This window comes from Nothoprocta perdicaria, unplaced genomic scaffold (genome assembly GCF_003342845.1).
Source record: "Nothoprocta perdicaria isolate Ctin4 unplaced genomic scaffold, notPer1 scaffold_139, whole genome shotgun sequence".
Classification (NCBI taxonomy): domain Eukaryota; kingdom Metazoa; phylum Chordata; class Aves; order Tinamiformes; family Tinamidae; genus Nothoprocta; species Nothoprocta perdicaria.
The window spans coordinates 1,854,648-1,875,334 of NW_020454527.1; the positions used below are offsets into that span (position 1 = coordinate 1,854,648).

Sequence of the window (20,687 nt, forward strand, 5' to 3'; positions counted from 1 at the left end):
TTAATTTTTTTTAATTTTTAATTTTTTTTTTTTACAAAGTCTTTTACCTATTCTCACAAACATGTTGCAATAGGTCATGGAAACAACAATACATGGGTCTGGACCACTGTTTTTAACCCTCTGCCTAGCAAAGATAAAACATTAGAACTCTTATCAAATATCAATTCCACTGCAGGTTAAAAATAAGGCACAACTTACTAACGTGCAAATCACAATGACTGCCTATTAATTAAAATGATTTCCAAAATCCATCAATCCAGTTGTACTAATCATTTAATATACTCATCATTTAACATACTCAGATCCCTATATGCTATGGAAGGTAAAAAGCTGTTTGTTACTACTAAAACCTGAAGAACTCCTCCTAGTTCGAGATGTGGCATTTTGCAAAGCGTGAGGGCAAATCCTCCTATGCTCAACAGAACGTTTTAATATCACCAGGCTTTTAACAGCTGGACTCCTGCAGAAGGGCTCCAGCTTTTCCTCAGCCCCGGAGCAGGCAAGGTGGGGAGGCTGCTTGGAGGAGCAGCCATGGGGGAGGCCACTGCATCTCCTCGTGGTGCCGCTGAGGAGGCCGCAGCTCCATACAGCCGCCTCAGCACCCGGCTGCGCTCCGTGGCGCCTCAGGAAACTGCCTCAAACCCTGTGTTTAGTCACAGCCCTACGCAAGTTACCTCGGGGAAAGGGGACAAGAGCCGCCTGTACCACAGGCTAAACACGTCGCTTAATTAAATGCAGACCTTACGCCGAGGACTTCACAGGAAAGGCCTCGTGGGATCTTTCCTCGGTGCGCTGGCTGGGCACAACACTTACAGCAACAGCTGCCCGCGGCTGCGAAGCAGCACTGGGCAGATACGGACGTTTCAGGCAGGAGTATTTGGCATTTCTAAACATTTGGTAATAACAGAAGACAGTAAAACAAAAGAAGGATCCAGATACTTTTATCCCAAAGCAAAGAGTTCATTTTAAAGATTTTGTTTTCTCCCTCAAAGATACAAACAATTGTTCTTTTTTTTTTTCCTCATTATTAATCTAAGCTTGATCTCCTTGTGTTTACATCTGCTCCCTTACTAAATCAGAATTTTAAGCAACTTTCCCCCACATCCAAGCACACCTGAAGTTCACTCTTATTAATGCTTTGCAATATTGGGACACAGTACTATCCACTATCTACTATACGGTCTATAAATGTAAATATTGACAGGCCTTCACCACAGCAAACAATTTACATGTTTATACTTCAACACAGAAGGCATTCCATCTCATCCTCTACCATTTAATACTASGGTAAAACAACTGGTACGTCAAGGGAAATGTATGCATAAGATTCTCTGGTCTACAAAAGAGCCAAGGACATTTATCTTATTCTAGAAACAGAGAGCATATTTTATAGATGCATTAACCAACATAAATATGGGTTAGTATTAAGCACATTTTTATCTCCTAAGCACATATTTAAGAGCAAGAGTGGCCTCCATTTTTTTGCCTCTTTGAATGACTGCTTGCTCTGGGATATTTTTGGCATCTATAGCACAAATGCCATCTTCACCACCACTATCCTCATCTTTTGGCTAACAAGAACTTCTGTTTTAGAACAATATTTTTACAATCAGTGCAGTTTTATTAATTCTTTTCCTATTAATTCTTGGCTTCTTTTACCAATTTTAATCTGTTACCTTTTTTGCAACCAGTGGAGAAGAGTAAGTTCCATATATGGACTGAAGAAATAGTATGATTTAATGAGAAATGTATACCAGAATAAGAAAGGAAATAAACACAAATTCATTCCCAGTATATGAGAATATTTAAGTAATATAAAATAGGCTATCTTACTTGAATGTTAAATAACTAAAGAAGTTTAGTTTTTGATGCACTGCTCAATAGCTTTCAACCATGCATATTTCTAAGTCTATGCATGAAGATTTTCATAAAGGAATATGAAAGTTCAACTTACTATGGCATGTTGGATCTGTTATGTAAATAGGAATTGTATTTTTCTTCTTTACTAAATAATTCTGATAAAATACATTTTCTGTCTTCTCCTTTTAAATCATGCCTTCCAGAAGAGAAAATCTACCAGCATCTGAGACCTACATTAACTCTGAACTGAATAAGTTCATTACAGAGACTGTACCAAACAGAACTCACTGCAGAAATATATACTTCGAGGTGCCTCAGGCAACTGAAATATAAATTTATTTCTGGTGCCTGAATTAAAAACTCTGAATAAGGCCTCTGATATCAATTAACTTCCTAACAGCAGCTCAGCACAGGCAAAGAAAAAAAAGGTCTGTGTCAGGTTAACAAATTAAATTTCTACTGAGAAGTTCCCAAATTGAGGATCTAATGGAATCTATGCAAAAGTCAATAGCTTCCTGTATGGCCCTGACACAGCGCAGTGCCTCAACAGACCAAATATTCTTTCATAAACATCTCTAACATTATGATGCTGTCACCGTCTCTCTTCTCATCTCACCTTTCACTCTCTCATTCATTCACTGTCACATTCAGTGTTGCTGATCAGTTCTTATTCCACTAGCAGCAAGAGATAGAATTTCGCTTAGAAATGTCAAAATAGTAAGGGACACACTTTCAAGCCAGATTCAATGATCCTTCCCCTTTCCCTTGCCATTTAAACAACTGCATGACACAAGTGCRTGACAAGCCTTTTACCAGGAGAAAAAGAAAAAAATATATACATGTAAGAAAATATATACACACACTAAATATATGTCAAAGCACAGAACATCCTCTTACCAAAGTTCATTCAAAATTCCAGTAAGAGCTGCACTGTAGTCACATTTTGTTACTAAGTATACGCTGACATAGGCATCTGCTTAAATAGAAATTTGAAGGACAATCCTAAAAATAGCCTGCGAATGCAATATTTCAGGAAACTGCCACCTTAGATTACATATAGTGCTTATCCAGTACCATAATGCCAAAGCATTTCGCTGGAGTCCGGGTCAGTTTGAATATCTTATGTTAGAAAGCAGATGAAAAGATTTTACACATAGAACAACTACTAAAAGCAAAATGATTCACTGGTGACAAAAAGAAATCCTCCCAGTACATACTTGTAGAAAGAATATCTTCAACCAGGGACTAAGACTTGAAGTGAGAGATACTTCCTCTTTCTAGGAAAAATCAAATTTCTGGGATAATGTTCAGTGATTTCTAAGAAAACACGGCCAATGCATGGAGGAAAAAAGTTGGAGACATATCTGGATTTGTTTAGAATAAAGTGTACATATCATCTATTATATCAAATTATGCTGAACGATTTGAACTTACTGTTCAGAACCAGAGCTACAGCAGTATGGGATTGTTGGGTCAGGAGCTGATGTGTAGATGCCTATATCCTTCCTCAGCTACACCCAGGAGGAAACTTTCTTCCTAAAGGCCACGTTTCATTGCAAAATGAAGGTGAAATTTACCTTTTATCATTGCATTTACCTTTTATCATTGCATTTACCTTTTTATCATCATTTCAAGACCATCTAGGTTTATTACAGCGACTGAAGCATTAGCAAGCCAAAGGGATTTTTTCAGGCTTGCTAATAACTTTTTTTTATCACCAATGATATCATGCTGTGACACTAACTTATTCACATTCAGTTATTTTACCGTTTCCTGTTTACTGAATAGCTTTGATAGGTTCCAAGCAAAGTGCAGAGCGATTTTTCCACCAGAGCTCAGAGCCATACAGACACGAGCACAGTATCATCGCATCAGGTTTTCTTGCTTTCAAGAAACTTGACACGAGTTGCGTGACGCTGACAGCAGTTCAGATTTCTAATGCGGTCAAACTGATTCATAAGGAGAAAATAAATTCTCAAAACTTTTACTTTTATTATATAGGCTAAATCTTTCCTGCCCTACTGAAGGAGCTCTGCATACAGCTTTCACTAACACTGGTAGGGAGCAGCTGCAGGTGTGATCCTCCCAGCTGGATGAAGAAGCCAGATACACATTACTGAACAAAACAGTAAAGTTAGTATTGAGCAGAGTTCTCCCATGGCTTGTCATACCTTTATGTTAGCTTTATTGGTCTGAACTTAACTTTACCCTAGGTTTTTAACCAGTGAAGAGTTCAATGTCACACAAATATTATATTGCCAGGCTAGAGTTAAGATTTATTTTCTGTTTCTTTGAAAAGATAATAAGCATATATATGGAAAAATGGTTCATCTACTCATAGCCTAGTACACCTCAAGCATGAACAAATTTGAGAGCCTAGATCCTAGAAAATAAAACAGTTTTGAAGCCTCATTATAGGCTTTAAAAGAAAAGACCCAATCAATTTAAACAGCAGAGGGACAGCACAGCACAGATGTAGGAAACATTGCTTAAAAAATGCAGCTCACATTTACCATTTATACCTATACAGAAGGAGATAACACAGGAAAGGAAGCAGCAGTATCACAAATGATATATCATGTTAAGAAAGAATAAAAATTGTTAACRTTTCAGTTATTTCCATTCAGTGGAAAGCACCAGGGGCTTTGCTGTTTAACATTTTAATACATGTCTGCCTCTCAGATAAGCTCTGTACTTTTTGTTTACAATTCTTGAAAACTGCAGGTCGGGATTTTTCAAGCATTTAAAGAGGTTACTGTGGCACATCTGATTTGCAAAGACCACTTAACACTGATAACACAAGGCAAGTAACGTATCACAGCCTAAGGATTCAAACTGCTTCTTACAGAAAGTTATCAGAGATACGTTTGCCCTTAACCCTCTTGACTGTAAGGGGTTACTACACTGACAGGTGTAGACAGACGCATTGCTCAAATTTTGAAGCATTTCGCTTTATTCATTCACCCTTAATGTTCAAAGCAATTTCTCTCTTCCAGGTTCTATGCAAAAAGTTCATCAGAAATCCTGTAACATCTGCAGACTGGTAAGATGAACAAACAGGTTTTATCTCACCAGCTTATAGGTTCTGACAAACCAAAGCTTTCCCCTTTAACAGATTTCCCCATTAACAGATGAGCTGCAAAACTCCTGAYTTTGGCAGAAAAGTTTCCAGCTGTCCCTTTAGCGAGGGGTGTTTCAGTAACCTAAGCCAAAAAAACAAAGCTCTTCTCTCTGTCATGTCTCATCAAAGCAAATGAGTTGAAAAGACTCTTACCATGCGCAGGAACCCTAGTACCTCATATACCTCTCTCTGCAATGACTGTTGCTGAATGAGCAGGACCCTTCCCCAACCAGTTCTCCCACCAGAACTCCCCCAGCCCCCCAAAGAGGAACAGCATCAGAATACCCCAGGCCTAGGGAACTGGCTCCCTCCTCATCCTCCGCCCATCCCTGGCTCTGGAGGGCACCAGACACACAGCTACTGAAATCATACTCCACAAAAGCGAAACTAATGTATGCGACACAGATAAACTGATTAAAGGGTTAAATATAGAAAGAAAGGCATAAATATAGAAATAAAAACATGACCTAGGTGATTCTGTTGCTACCCRGAACATTAGAGCTACTCCATAGAGCAAAACTGAAGACAAATTTCCTTCCCTTCATCCATTACTGGCCACTGGCCAATCCCCCAGAGAAAAACAAAAAAAATCAAACAAAATATCAAAGCCAAGCTATCACTTGACTGATGAATACAGCAGGTTCTGAAATGCTCAGTCTTAAAAAAAATCCCTTACAAAGTTGAATGCTGCATTGTTTAGTGCTGGTAACTAGTAAATTATTTCCTATTTACATCATTCCTCTTGGCAGAAGTTCATGCTCTCTCTACAAGGTATCAGGTCACCTACCTGGGTGCCTAAGCCTTGTCTGAAGGACTGCAAGTCTCCAAGTAGTGCTGAGAAATTATCTTAGAAACAAAGAAACCCAAACCTCCTTCCTGCTGCCCCTCCCCAGCTGTGTGTACAGAGAACATCAGCTCATCCCCTATGGCCGTGCCGTAAGGTTAGCAGCCAGAATTACAGCTGCTGTATTCTGCAATTTCAACTAGTGTTAACTAGAAAGCAGGTTATAAAGCAGATGCATCTTCCCCGGGCCAAGCAGCTACTCCTTAGCAGTAACATCTAGTTGGGATTGACCCGAGCTAAATTAGATGTGGGGAAACTAGAGGGAAAGCGTTGCCATCTCCAAACCCACGTCCGGGACTGAAAGCAGCCTGGGAGGGACCTTCGCCCCGGCCTGGCAGCAAAGCAAAGCAAACCCCAACAGCCTYTCATGTCACTACCAACAGCTTTCCCGCTCCTCACTACATCACAGCAGATGCACATCACTAACTAGCAAAGAAGCAAACACCACRTCACAGGGCAGTTACCAAAGGGTGCTGTAACGCTTCCTGACGGCAGCAGTCMCTGGGAGTTCCTGCTCCTTGAAACACCAGCACGGAGGGTCGCAGGCTTGCCATGTTCTGCAGCGTCTTCTYTCACCTTTATTTTGACTCATCCCTACCTCTGGTGTTCTCCTGATGCCCTGAGAGCATTTTTTCAGACAAGAAAGTGAAGGGAAAGCTGAAATACAGATTCACATTATCATCTTTCTAGGAGAATTTCACTCCCAGCGAGGCCGTGCTTATCTTACAATTAATTTTAATATCCAGTAAGATTTTTTCTTTATGGTCTAATCTGAGGCCAGTAACACAACATCAACATTAATTTGAGAGGAGATGAGAAAATGACTTCACAGCCCTGCAGCAGGGTAACATTATACCACAGGTCAGGGGGGCATGAAATTCTCAGCTAATTCATGTTGGTATCAGCCTATAACCTTGCTACCAGGGCAGGGCCCATCTGCGAGGTTGCTAATCCCTCCCTGCATAAACAGCTATCGACGTGCACAGCAGCAGGAGAGTTTTTCCACCTGCRGTTCCCCCAGCCAGCAGTACCACTGGGGAAAGAGGCAGGAAACCTCCTACTTGCTCTGCTTTGGGAAGCGCAAGACAGGAATCGAGTTCCACTTCTCCAGGAAAATCATCTCAGCATTAGGTCTCTATACCTAATGAACACAATAAACCAGAGAGCTTTTAGCAGGGCAAGTTGTGACAAGAAAGGCAGAACAGAGCAGACCAAGAAAGGGGTGACAGGCAGTAATTTACTACCAGTTTTACCCAACCTCTCCCCAGCTCGAAGAAGGGAACAGTCCAGATTTAGGAAATTTCCTCTTCCTGAGCTCAGCCATGAGCAAAGTGTGTGTTTGGGTAAAGGTGCCCAGGACGTTACCAGAGCACGGATTCCTGCTCCTTCTGCTAAGAGCAAAGCCACACATCTAGGGGAAGGGGGTGCCAAAAGTGAGCTCTGTGATCCATCATTGGCACTGCAAACTAAACCGAGACAATCCTACCAAAGAAAAGGCAAAGGATGAGTCTCTCATCCTGCTGCACACCTTCCCATCTTAAACCTTTAAGCAGCAAACCCCAGGCTGGACTGTTTCACAGGAGAAGAAAATATAAATCATGATACATTTACTTCAAAAAGGCTCATGTTACTTTTGGGCACATAACCATGTCCTCAAAGAAAAAAAAAAAGGCTCAGTTGAATTTTTGGCTGGTGTGAAAACACACAGGAAACAGGAAAGGAAAAAAAATAAATGTGGCCTGCATGAGCATAAAGTTGAGCGCTGAAAAGAACTCTCCATGAAATGGAAAGTACAGAAGTTAGAGAATACTGGATGATTTTTTTTTCAGCAAAGAAAGAAAGAAAGAAACAGCAAACATTGCAACTCCCGCGGTTACATGTTTTACCCATATTCTGCRGTTATTGAGCTTAAGACTTTGGGGAAAACACAAAGCAGAACACAACTTCTCTTCACCAGCTCAATAAAATGTAAAATACAGTGCTGCCAACTAAGATTTTAAGTCCCAATCTCACAGTATCTTATGCTTTTCTTCTAGTTTAAGATTCTGAATTCCTTAGAATTTCATTAGGAAAGGGAAAAYAGCAGGAGTTGGTTCTCCACAGGCAGATCTAGCAAGAACTGTAAGGCTTTAAAACTTAGTAAATTTATTCTGTTTCACAGAAGACTGCTTTAAGCCTAAACGCTTTTAGAGTTGATGATCAGTGTTAAAAGTTGATTCTTAGTCACTGTTAACATTTACACATATCAACTTGCAATTAAAAATGGCTTTACTTGAAATTYAGCACTTTTGTTTGTTAACTAAGAAACTAAACTATAACTGTGTATATTTACACAATAACTCAGCTTAGCATTTGTTATGCTTTGTAGGACATTTCTTGTTTGCTAGAGCGTTTCTCTATTCCTGAAAACACAATAGAGCGCTAACTGAAATGCAATTGGAAGTTCCCTAACACATGTTCTGAGAAGTGTTTTCTTGGTTAAACAAGCAGCACTGGCAGCATTAAAAGCCAAATCACAAATATTCTTTAAACAGCCATAGCAAGCCGGCTTTAGAAACCCTGTATCTTAGCGGGCCACACTGCACCATGTTGACTGAAAGCAATTTATAGGTGAATTCTCATGTTATTAAGCTGTGTCCATGGCCAAGTCAGGTAAATGTCCCATCATTATAAGAATGCTAAGAAAAAAAGCGTTAAGCCTCCAGTGTAACATTCCACAAGTTCCCTTTGAGTTTTTTCCACTGCTGCTGCAGAAACAACTGGACATGGCAAAGCAAAGCATACCCTTATTTTTTATACAAGCTCAATTTTTTATACAGAGTAAGGCTAACGCTGCAGGAGGAAAAGAGAAAAAAAACTGAAAGAACAAAACTCCAGCAAAACAACACTTCTTTTGATTTGCAGAGACAGATCCATACAAAATCCACCAAAAACAAAAATAAAAGGGAAGATCAAGATACACACTTTTCAGTTTCTCTTCCAACCTGACTCGGTAAAATGGACAGTGAGCAGGTCATCAATCTCCACATTGCCTTGTTCATCCACTATGATCCATCCGACTGCGCTATGAGATTTCTTCACAAAAACATTTTTAAAAATAACTGCACACCCTCAAATTGGAAAACACTGTGTTACATACAGGATATTTATTATTACACACCCAGAAAGAGATGTATATATTATTMATTTGAGATCATTTTACCTGATCTTCATTTGAAGGTGGTCACATCCCTATGCTATGAGCGCTTAAGAACAGTACAGAGAACTAGACTGCTGTCACCAGCAAGCTTGGACAAGTTCCTTTCAATAAATACGTTACTCATGGCTGGGGATTTGATAATAATAATACAGCAATAAAGTTAAGGTATAGTAAGCAAGAACACTTAGTGCCTTTTCAAAAATCCGTTAGAAGAGGATAATGTCTCAGGCACCACCAATGACATCTTCAGAAGTCAAAAGTGAGGAAGCAGCCAAGTTTTCCTTCCTTTAGGGAGGAATTTAATTTCTCAGGCTCAGGTGGGTGCGTGAAGAGTCAGGCCTGACTATTCATTCTCTCTCTCTTGCTCTCCAGGCATTACCTGCTGCAGCTTACTGCAGGGAAAACAGCTCCAAGTTAAAAACAATTATTCCTGTCCTGTAAATGGGCATCCTGTGCTCGGCTATAGTATCCCCAGAAAAAGCTCAAATACATAAATAAAATCTCTTAAATTCTCCTTCCCTATTACTAGGGTGTGATCAGCAGAACCAAGAACTGCTCACAGTAGCAGGTGTTTATGCAGTAGTAACTCACTGTAAATATCTTATAAATTGAGAAGAGCTTTCATTCTGTCAAGAATAGCTCAAATAGGAACAAATACAAGAAATTTGACCTTTACATAAAAAAAAAATCTTTTTGCAGGTTTCTGTGACAAAAGCTTCCAACAATTTTGCATTTATAAACCCATTCAATGAATATATGAATATTCCCATATATTTTCCTGTGTCTGAAGCATATCAAAACTCCTTCAAGGGAAAATCTGATGGACTGAAATGTAGTGGAAATCTACTGCAATCCAGTGTTACCAAACTGGATTGATTTGGAGAATACTGTTAAACCTCCGCATTTTGCGGTCCCAAAGGCTCTTTGTTCCGTCACCCACGTTCACGGATTCAAGTTCCCACATAATGATGGTTCTTCAACATTAATGCCCATCCTTTGGCTAGCGGTTGTACATCTGCTGTGATTTTCACGTGCTCTGAAAATCAAAGCAACGGATTGTTATACATATCCTAAACTGAGCTTTTACAGTCTTGTGGCTCATCCACTAAAATAGTTTCCAGTTGTATAATAATGCTATCTGTTCAAATACAACTGTACTAACAAAAATATTGCAAGGTAAAGACTAAGAAATGAGAAATTTCTAACCATTAACTCACTACTGACAGCTTGGTAGATATGAACYTCCAAATGCTTGATCACAGTTTTCTCTAGATATTTGCGAGTCTTGAAGACAAAAAGAAAGAAAAGAGGCCAGGTTGCCCAGAAGCAGTTTTGCAGGTTGCTGCTGCAGGCTGCTCAGTCGGAGGCTGTTTGGTTACAGCCCTGGAAGCGACGCACCGGCGCTGAACCCGCGCACTCATCACGCGGCCATCGGCTCCCTCCTCCTCCTCCACGGCAGGACAGGTCAGCACAGGGGAAGGAAAGCTTGCTTATACGAGCAGCATAGCACCGATAAAACACAGTGTTGGACAGCAACACAAGCACCTTTCATTTTCAGCCTCAAGAACAAGGCAGATAATTCTAGTATTYGCCTCCATAGATACCATCTAGATTTTCTTTTGCTTCAGAAGCAAAGACAGGAGGAAAAAAACTCACCTCTTTAGCTAGAACAAAGCCTCTCTTTTTTATAATTACCAATGAAGAGGTGAAATGGATCTCTCCTTCCTGGTTTAATTAAYTGAAAACAATTTTTTTCAATGTACGTGTAATATATCATGAGATAGCATTTCTTYTTACACCATTTGGGTCAAACATATGATTTGATCCTGACCTTCTAATGCTGATTTTCTAACGCTTTGGCCCGGTAGCACTCAGTTCTACACAACAGAAATTATTTAAAAGAGAAGGATGGGGGTGAGGAAGACATTAGTGGATGGCAAAAACAAATTTACATTAATCTTCAAAAATCAAGTAGTCAGAATCAGGAAATGTCAGCAATGGTGCTTTCTGTAATGTTTTCTCACCTCTTCCTGTAACTTTAATTATTGACACAATCACAGAATGTCTCTTTTAGAGGATCTTCACCTCACAGGACTGGATAAAATCAGTTCAAAATGTGACATCAAACTTGCACAGAAAGCAAAGCTGCTCTCTGCTAGACTGGTGGTCAAAACATCATACAATTATATACGATTGTGGGGGAGGAGGGAGGCTGATTAAGAGAGAGCAACAGTGACAGGCTTCTCTGAGAGGGTATCCAGAATGCGGAGATGTTTGACACTTGCGCTTTAGAGTCTCACCTGTGCAGAGCGAACAAGAACATCATCATCTCAAATCACAGCACTGTCAAGATGCTAATTTATAACACTGAAACCCTAGGGGGCTAATGAACTCTGTAAATAAGTCCCATAAAGAAATTAAGAATTCTTTATTCAGGCTATGAGTGAGAGCATTAAGAACACTTACAGTAAAACAAAATGTCTTACATTGCTCCCTGGTTAGTAGAGCAGCCTGTGCAGGAARGGAAAGGGGGATTCTTTGGGGCTACCCACCCAGAATCACAGATGATTAATAATAGGTGTCTTATTTCTTATTAAAGAGTAGGGAAGATTATTCATTAGAAATTCTAATGCCAGTGGCGTATGCAGCAACACTCCCAGTGTTTTCCCCTAAAGGTGGGCTTCCTGTTTGAAGGTGATGTTTTAGACAAATAGATTTTACATGAAATACCCGTTTTTAACCTATGTTTAAATAACCTGTGATTTAAACCAGGAGATCAGACTGGGTAATTTTAAAACTTTCTTTTACTCTTTGACCTCTTCAGCATAATTAAAAGAGAGTTATAGCATACACAACTTGCATTAATTATTACAGCACAGCAACCTCTTATGACATTTCCTAAATCCYGAGTGTTCAATCTTCCAACCTTTAAGTTCTCTGAAGGTAAACTTTTGGGTGTGTGATTAGTAACAGGCTTAAACACAACCCCTGTACTGGCCCACAGAAGCATGTGGTAGTAAAATAACTCAAGCTGGCAATAAAAGGATTACCCTCTCTATGCACAGCTATGATGTGCATATTGTTTGTACAAATAGAAGACATGTATCACCATACCTTTTTATACGGTTTATAAAACCATATAAACCTCACTTTAACTAAATGTTTATCAGCTACACTTATCCAGGCAGTCTTCTCTAGAAATTAACTGGCAGAAAACAATCCAGAGCAGCTGCTAGTAAAGCAGCAGAACACAGTTTAGATTAGCAACAAAACACTAAACAAGATAATGAGGGTAAATAAAATTTTAAGAAGCTCCATTTAGCTTTAACAGAGCAAGCCTTAAACTGAATCAGCTTAACATCTCCTATAAATTATTCCTAAATCTGGATTTGATTAGACATCTGGCATGCTGAGTGATCATCATGACATGGAAAGGAACAAGAGTAACAGTTCTATTTTTAACTATTTCTGTATTCTCCTATTATTTCCATATTCACAGTTTCCCACTAACCATGTGGGATCAGATAGGGCAACAGGAACATCCCACCTCCTGTTGAAAATGTAGAAGTATCCAGAGCAACACCCTGAAAGCAGAAGACATTGATCAAATTCCCTAAAAAGGAAAAAAATACTAWCTATGCCTTTCTTACGGGCACAGATTTCAAGGGTGTAAGACAGAAATTCATGTGTTATAGGGTACATTCAAGAGCCACCTACATCGTACAGCCCTCCTATCATCATCCTTAAATTGTCAATTCTTTAACACAGGAGGATTTTTCCTCCCTATATTTATATGCACACGAAGCAGTTATTTCTAATTTGCATTACTCTGGAATTCAGAGTTCTACAGGAACATTAATGCAAATGATCTTTTAAAAGCTAATCTACAGCAACGCATTTGCTTATTGTAATAGAGCATAAACAGGAGTATGTCAAGACTTTCAAAAGGCACTTCCTACAAGTACAACAAAATATATTCAGGATTTAGATGGAAAGTTTCATGCCGTCAGTGAATAGTCTACACTTTCTACCAAGGAAAAGGAACATCAAATCTTAAACCTTCAACTGATAGAGATCCAGGTACTTTAGATTCAAAAAAGGCCCTCTCCGCAGTCCTACAAGTAATCTGACCTTTAAGTCAGATTCCTACTAGAAAACCTTTTGTCCTATTCTTCACCTCTCCTCATAATTTGTTAATATTGTGATGCAATCACAAGGAAAAAAAAAAAAATCTGTCTGAAAGGGGATTTTTCCAAAAATTTGCAGATTAGCCCAACAGTTTCAACTTTAACATAAACAAGTTATTTCTAATTCAATTTAAAATACTAACTTTCACATCTCAGGATATGATGGTCATTCTTTTCACTTTCTAACTAATACTACAGACAAATTCAAATACAGACCATATGTAAAAATAAGTAAGTAAATAAGAGAAAACACAGCTAACAGAGCTAAAGCCAAGTCAGAGTAGTACTATCAATCTGCATGAGCAGTTTGCCCTCTGGTGACTAACTCTGCAAGAACGTAGAACTTTTTATTGCAGAGCTTGCTAACAGAAACGTGGTCTGGAGTGAATGAAGTACAAGAGGGAATGCGCGCACGCTCCAGAAGAAGTGATTTAACAAGGGTTATAAGGAATGGCATGCATTAATTGCAACAGTTCAACATTGTAGCATTTCATTCAAATAAAGGGAGAGAGCCCAACTGATGATAAAGTCTCAAGAAAATGGAGAACAGAACTGCAGCCACAGAATACCCAGACAAGAAAAACAAGAAAACTGAAATTCTGGAATTCTGCCTAAGACTTATGAGGGCAGAGACAAAATAATGAGGCAAAAAATCATAAACAGAATCCATTCCTGAAGGATATAAAAGGCTTGTCCAAAATCACCTTGTCATCGTTGTGAGGACTCAGTAGGCAGCACCCCCTGCCCTCTGTGTCACATACAGGTGATCCTGGATGGACTACTTGGACATCCTGGTGCTCGTGAGTAGGTGGGTGCAAATGCATGCACAGATAAGGCAGAATCACCTTCTTCCATAAGATCTGACCCTGTACTTCTTTGCTAAACATAGTATGCAGATGCATCTGTATTTAGATGCATCTGTATTCCATATAACCTAAGCAACAAGCTTTTATTCCAGGTTTTGGATAATGTACTCAGACCAAGGGGGTTTGACTAACTTTCAAGACAGCTGTGTTGCATTTTAATCTAATATATACTAACAGCATGCTTGCTTCAAGCTGATTTGGAAGAGAAAATAGCAGATATTATTTCTCAAAATGAGTTTACTTTTCCCAGGATGGAGAGCTAGATTTATCTCAGCTGCTTACATGACTATAGCTGTACCGAACATCACACTCTTTATCTTCTCAAACGTTCCAGTGAATTAGCAAAATGTTATCAGCTCTCAGTAAATGATGAGGAATAGAGGCACAGAAGGGGAAGACAGAAAAATGACTTGTCTAAATTCGCAATTCTCATTTTTGAGTGTGAAAGGAAATCTCAGTTCTCAAGGTCCTAGCTACTTTTCTTCCTTCCAGAAAAAGAAGGAATAGACAATTGAGAAGTCATCAGTTACATTTCCTACACACCTACTTGGCTAACAGCTTATATCATCTTAGCAAGAACTGCTACCTGCCGAGCGAAACGGCCTTCCCAGGGGAATTTCTTCTTGGTCTTGAATTGCTTGTGTATATAAGAACTGCTGAAATGTTGAATTAGGTCAAATGTTGGAATTTAGGTGAACAATTTAGGTGCAAGTTAGGGTGAAGAAAGGGGAAACAAAATAGGAGAGATGAGATGCAAAAGAAAAAAAAAAAATCTAAGTATGAAAGTAGAATTTCCTTCCCAAATATTCGTTCTTAGCTTAGTCAAGCTCCTGGTCAATTAAAGACCAGCAGAACGCTGGGCAGTTTCTGCAACAGTCACAAGAGCAGTATCAAAGACCACAGAAGGGCTCCTTCCAAGTACCTCTAGTAAAATAACACTGAGTCCTTCCTCATGTTCACCTAATACATAACCCTAGTCTAGAAACACTCTTATTTAAGTGTTGCTTCTAGATTTCTTAACTTATGAAATATATTTTATAACTAGGTCTGTTACCTCCTGGTTCTCTTCTCATCTTACCACAGCCTCCTGGGGAGCAGCAGCACAAGGCGAAAGCGAAAAGCAGCTGCTGGTGCTGCCCAATTTTCATGTGGCATTTGTGATTAGAGGCCTAGAAAACATGCAGTAAATTGGACAGCTACCCTGCGCATTTCTAAATACTGCACATGCAGTGCTGCGTAACGCGCGTCTCCAAAGACAAACTCCATTTCATTTGCAAAACAGGGCATGAATCTGCATCACATTCCTCCAAGGAAGGAGCTGGATGATTTCGAAACGTGCTCACAGATACTGACCTCTCTTCRCAGAGAGAAAGGAGTTAAACAATTTCGCAATTCCCCAAAGGCCGCTGGTCCCACGCAGAGGTGCCATGTTTTATTTAAAGCAGTCTCTCTCACAGCAACCACTTGTTCTAATTGGCAAGGCAGGGCTGGGTCCCCGAAGCACACAGCTCGTTACGTTCGGCTTGCATTACAAAAACACGATGAAACAAACTGCATCGAAATGTACAAATTAACGGCGCAGGAGTGCACGACACGGACACGGAATTAGATTGTAATATGGAGCCAACTCCGCAGGGAGGCTGGGGAACAAATCGCTACTGCCTCCATAAACTAGAGAAGGTTTCCAAATGAGCAAGTATAGAAAATGGAGCAGATTTCTCCATAACTCAAATAAATTGGTGGATATGAAAAGAGAAAAATGCCCCACCTCTCYTGCACACGCAGGCAGAGGAGAACGGAGCTACATGAAAGTCTGATAAATGAAATCCGTGGGATGCACCTGCTCTGTTTTCATGCCCCAAAACATGCAAAAATCATGGCGATTTAGTCATATTTCTAAACAACTTTTAAATCATCACAAAATCTATACACAAGAGACATTACAGCTGATGTTTCARTGAGTCATAAGGCAAGGTTAAAGAGTTAGAAGATGAACAAGGTATTGTTGACAAAAATCTAGCTTTACCACAAATGGAAATATATCCTAGAAAGAAAGAATTATGAAACAAAAAAGCAAGAGGCTGAGGTCCTGTCTTTGCTTGAAGATCAACAGTCTATACAATGGGAATGGAAACTGTCCAAGCTAAGAAAAAGAAAACACATGGAAAATACCAGCAGTGTCTTGTTGAGATAAAAGAAAAATAAATTTAAGAACACTTGGCTGTCTTTTCACATAGCACACACTGAAAGGAGGTAATATTTTCTCAGGATAGTTCATATTTTTAACAAATGAGCGCCAGATTACTAGACTGTGAGTTCTGCAAGATGCAATCCAGTGAAAGAGCCCCTAATGCTCCAGAGGGTCAGTTACTGACAGGATTGATCAACGGCTGCTGCGTGTGTGGGAGGCGGTGGGAGGAATCAAATGTGACTGAAAAAAAAAAAAAAACCCCACAGAAAAAAAATAAGCCGCACCACCTTGACACACAAAATTTGAGAGCCAGCCAGGAAATTTTCTTTCTTACATTAAATTGTTTATGGATCTGTCCTCTATTAGGGCTTATACCTTCCCCCTACTTTATTTGGAGGAGGATGAAGGAGACGAAAAAAGGAGAAAGTAAGGGAGCAAATTAACTCAGGAGGTTAATTGCAGCCACTGGCGCTGTTTACAAGCACTGCTGCAGWGCTACACACAAAGCCTTCACACTGCTACGTTCCCACGTCCACAAGGGCTGTAGACCTTTTATACAGCACCCYTAATATCTGCACTCTGCTACTTCCAGTCCATGATTCATACAAGGGGGGAAGTGGACACCTCAAGCAGCATTGCACTAACAGGGGAGCTCCAAGTGTAACCTCTCCTCAAACCCCAGGGCCACGGCGAGTCAGGAATTTCAAAAGCTTCACGTAACCTTCTCTTTGGCCTTCTCATTTCTCCTGCACATACTGAATCCTGGGAACACACAGCATAAACAAGGTGGCTGATAGTTCTGTCAAGAATTGCCCTAAAACAGTTAGTCCTAAGCTTAGATAGTACAAGTAAACTCATATAAGCTCATTTGCTATTAAATTTTATTTCCTCTCCAAAACCTGGAGACAGCTTTGGGGAAAATCAGTGAACTAAAAGCAAATAAATGCTTTCTGAATCCTTCCACAAAATATTACTCTGTTCTAACATCCTTATCAAAGCTATTATTCAGATCTTCACTTTTTTTTTTTTTTTTTTAAATAAACTGCAGAATAATGCATGCCAACAGACAAAATAAAATTTTCAGGGTCAGCAGAGCAAACCAAGCTCATAARTAAGTCCAACTAAGTCATTCAACTTTTTGCTTAGTTCTTTTTCATAGTGATCATTTTCCTCAAACTTAGCATGCAGCATGAGCTGACCTGCTCAGGTTTATTACTTGTATTAAGACATCTTTTCACTACTATCCTTWAAAACACTTGGACTTGAAACAATGAATAGAGAAATTAAATGAGAGAAATGAAATGCATGTTAAACAAAGTCTCTGCTTATACCCGGAACGCTATAGTTCTCTGTAGCGGATGCTCTGAAAATCAGCAGTATTTTTGTTGCTACTGTAGTCACCCATACAACTTTCCAAAGAATTATTAGCTTGAAGCTTGAGTGTGTAATAAAAGTTAAAGACAAAACTTTACTAGTCTCAAGTGCGAGCAAGTSAGCGCTGCTTTTGTAGCGGTCCATGTACTTCAGAACACAAAGACAGCCATGAATGCAGCAACTGCCAGCCTAATGAAGCACCTTGGAGGCCCCTCTTTGCCTAGGAACCAACAAATGGAACCCTGCGCTCCATTCTTCCCCCCAAGAAGGTGCATTTTGTGGACACATAGAGAAATCCAGCACTTAGGGCTGCTGTCCAGCACTTAGGGCTGCTTTGTTCTTTACAGCAACAAAGCACTAAAATGTGGGGAACTGCAATAAGACATGAGAGTATGAAAAATGCAAACGTGTCAGATTTTTAATTCTTTAAGAACAGAAACTTCACGAAAGAGAAGGGTTGAAACAAGTGTATGGATAACTTATCATGCAACAGAATACAATAAATACTGCAAAATATAAAATTGCAACCTGAAATATGTACCTGTTGCAACGGTCTCCAGTATCACATGCTAGGAGTTTGCCCGAGCCTCAAGTTAACAGCAAAATCATTTATGGAAGAACTCTGGTTTTCGACAGCCCACCCCTGCAGTAGGTTTTGCAGCCACATGCAAGCCAGGATACTGAACAGCCTGCAGGATGCGTGAAGACAGAGACAGCAGGAAAGTGTCTGCATCCTTCAGGAGTGACCGTGAATCACCTAAAGAGCCAATTCTGCAAGCTCTCAGAACCCGACAAAGGACAAAGTTAAAGTCTGCTCAGTAAAGTAGAAGGGTTAAAATACATGAAAACATGAAATAACTCTACAGTCAGGCATGTGAGTGAGTTCAGGAAATAGAAAGAACACCCAATAGCTGCTTTCTTCTAAAATCAAATGATTTAAAGATTATGTGTGTCCATTTTTCTTCTCAATTTTCCCTCTTCTTTCCTTATTGTGCCTCCAAAAAACTCAACAAAGAAAATAAAGTTTTATAATTTCAACAGTATAATCTGGCATACAGCCAAGCCTTTATATTGAAAAAAAATCTATACAGTTACCAGCAATATTTATTTCCTACTTTATACAGCAACATTAAAATTCTGTAATTTTTACTCACCAAAATATCTGTGATCAAAAATATATGTGCAACTTCAAACTACCAGCAAAACAGAACTAAGTCATGACCCTTAATCTCAGAAAATTCTTGGGTTATATGATGGTGAAGTATTTTCCTTGATTTCAGTTATTCCGATCTATGGCTTCACAGGACACAAATGTAAGCATTGTCCCCATCTCTTTTCTGAATCCATCTATGCAACTGTCTCTAGATGAAGTTTCAATTGCACATTGCAAATAGCGCTTCCAGCAGAAGCACTATAAAAATTTATTTAGAAATATCCCAACCCATTAATGTTATCATTTCTCCCTACTTCCAATTTTCTAAGCACATCTCTTTACCAAAGCATCTAGTACTGCACTTACCTTTGGCTTCATGAATTAGCTATTGAATAAGACACAATCCATTTCCAGCATCCCTCTTTCCCATGCTGACTGCACAACAAAAGTTACCCTTTCTATACACACAATCAAATGGATTCAAGGCAGAATATTTTTGGGGGTGTTTTAAAGGAAAAGTCTACTTTTATATCAATTTAATGTATTTAGCTTTTGTTTTTACTCAGTAATAGTTTGTTCTAGGACTGTTCCCAGAGGCTCCAATTAAAAACAAGTCCTTGCCGTATCAGGTGTTGTTTTCTTGAATGTCTGTAGAATTCCTGTTTGAAAGAGCCTGCTTTGTATAAGTGGATTTTCAAAAAGCACTCGGGCAATGTCTGCAGCTGCAGCCAATATTAGAACTTCCATAAACCTAATGGGGACCAAACTAAACTGATGAGTACTTTTGAAAAACTTAATCCATACAACACTGTCCAGTATTTTAACCATTTGAATTTAGTAATGTACTGYACTGAAAGATAAGCAATTGCAGTGTCAGCAGATGATGGGGTATCATTGAGTGTGCAYACCTCCTTAGGTTTGCATTTTATCAGCACTTATCAGACCATAAGTGCTGGCCTGATTATAYTCTGAATATAATATTCTGAATTCAAACTTCAAACAAACACAAAAAACATGTTTTCTTGTATTTTTATTCTGGATGTGCAAGCTGCCTGAAGCAACTATACCTTAAGAATCTCAAGAGCAAATTCATTTGAAGCAATTTAATACCTAGGCTTATACCTGTTACTCTGTCTAGAGACTTTGAGACATGTGGTCAACACTTAAATAGAGACAGAATATTGTAAAGTACTCTGCAGAAGTACAATTAATTTAGAATGATTTCAGAGAGGCTCTTGAACATTTCTGAGCCCTCTACTTTTATTGAGCTCAAGTAAGATAAGTCAGGTATTCCTTCTTAGAACAGGCAGATGAGATAAAAGGAGGAAAAGAGGGCTGAAGAGGATTTACATTATATATATATATATATATTTTTAAACACAAAATATAAGGGCCTTATTTCAAACATTCAAGCACCTTTGTGTTGAGCATAAACAAGAACTAATGCATCAGAAATAGCAGGTCCATAGTTGYACAGAGGAGTACAACTAAGGAAAAGAAGGTTCCATTTAATAATTCATATTGCAAGGCAAACAACAACATTCTCACCTCCTGCTGACTTGCTGCCCTTCTCGTGCAATTTAAGTGAAAACWGAGTGCATACACAAATGTAAGCAGTTTTGCTGTTGCCTAATTCTGAAGTCAGTTTTGGAAAAAAAAATGGATTCTATCCCTTCCCTCTGTGGAGAAAAAGTCATTTAACACAGTTACTAACCTTTTTCGTTGTGTGGATTTCTTTTTTCTAAAATAAAAGAGAAAGGAAAGGTGGGTCAAGAGAAATAATAATTCCCAATTTCCCCCTCTACACATACCTACTCGAGTATTCTTGAAGGAATAACTTGTTTTATTAAAAGAGGACTTTTTTCAGATCATACCTCTGAGCTACCTGGAAT

At 39.2% G+C, this 20,687-nt stretch overlaps 1 protein-coding gene across 5 annotated transcripts in view; it reads right to left on the bottom strand.

The window, feature by feature from the left end:
- ZFAND3 (zinc finger AN1-type containing 3) overlaps positions 1 to 20,687 on the bottom strand; it is a 118,781-nt gene that overhangs the window by 64,816 nt on the left and 33,278 nt on the right. For 4 of the 5 annotated variants that reach the window (XM_026034033.1, XM_026034029.1, XM_026034031.1 and 1 more), the window contains exon 3: positions 20,510 to 20,536. The exons of the other annotated variant lie outside the window; for it this stretch is intronic. In XM_026034033.1, coding sequence (XP_025889818.1) covers positions 20,510 to 20,536 — 27 coding nt within the window. The remainder of the gene's footprint in view (positions 1 to 20,509; positions 20,537 to 20,687) is intronic. 5 annotated transcript variants of the gene reach the window in all.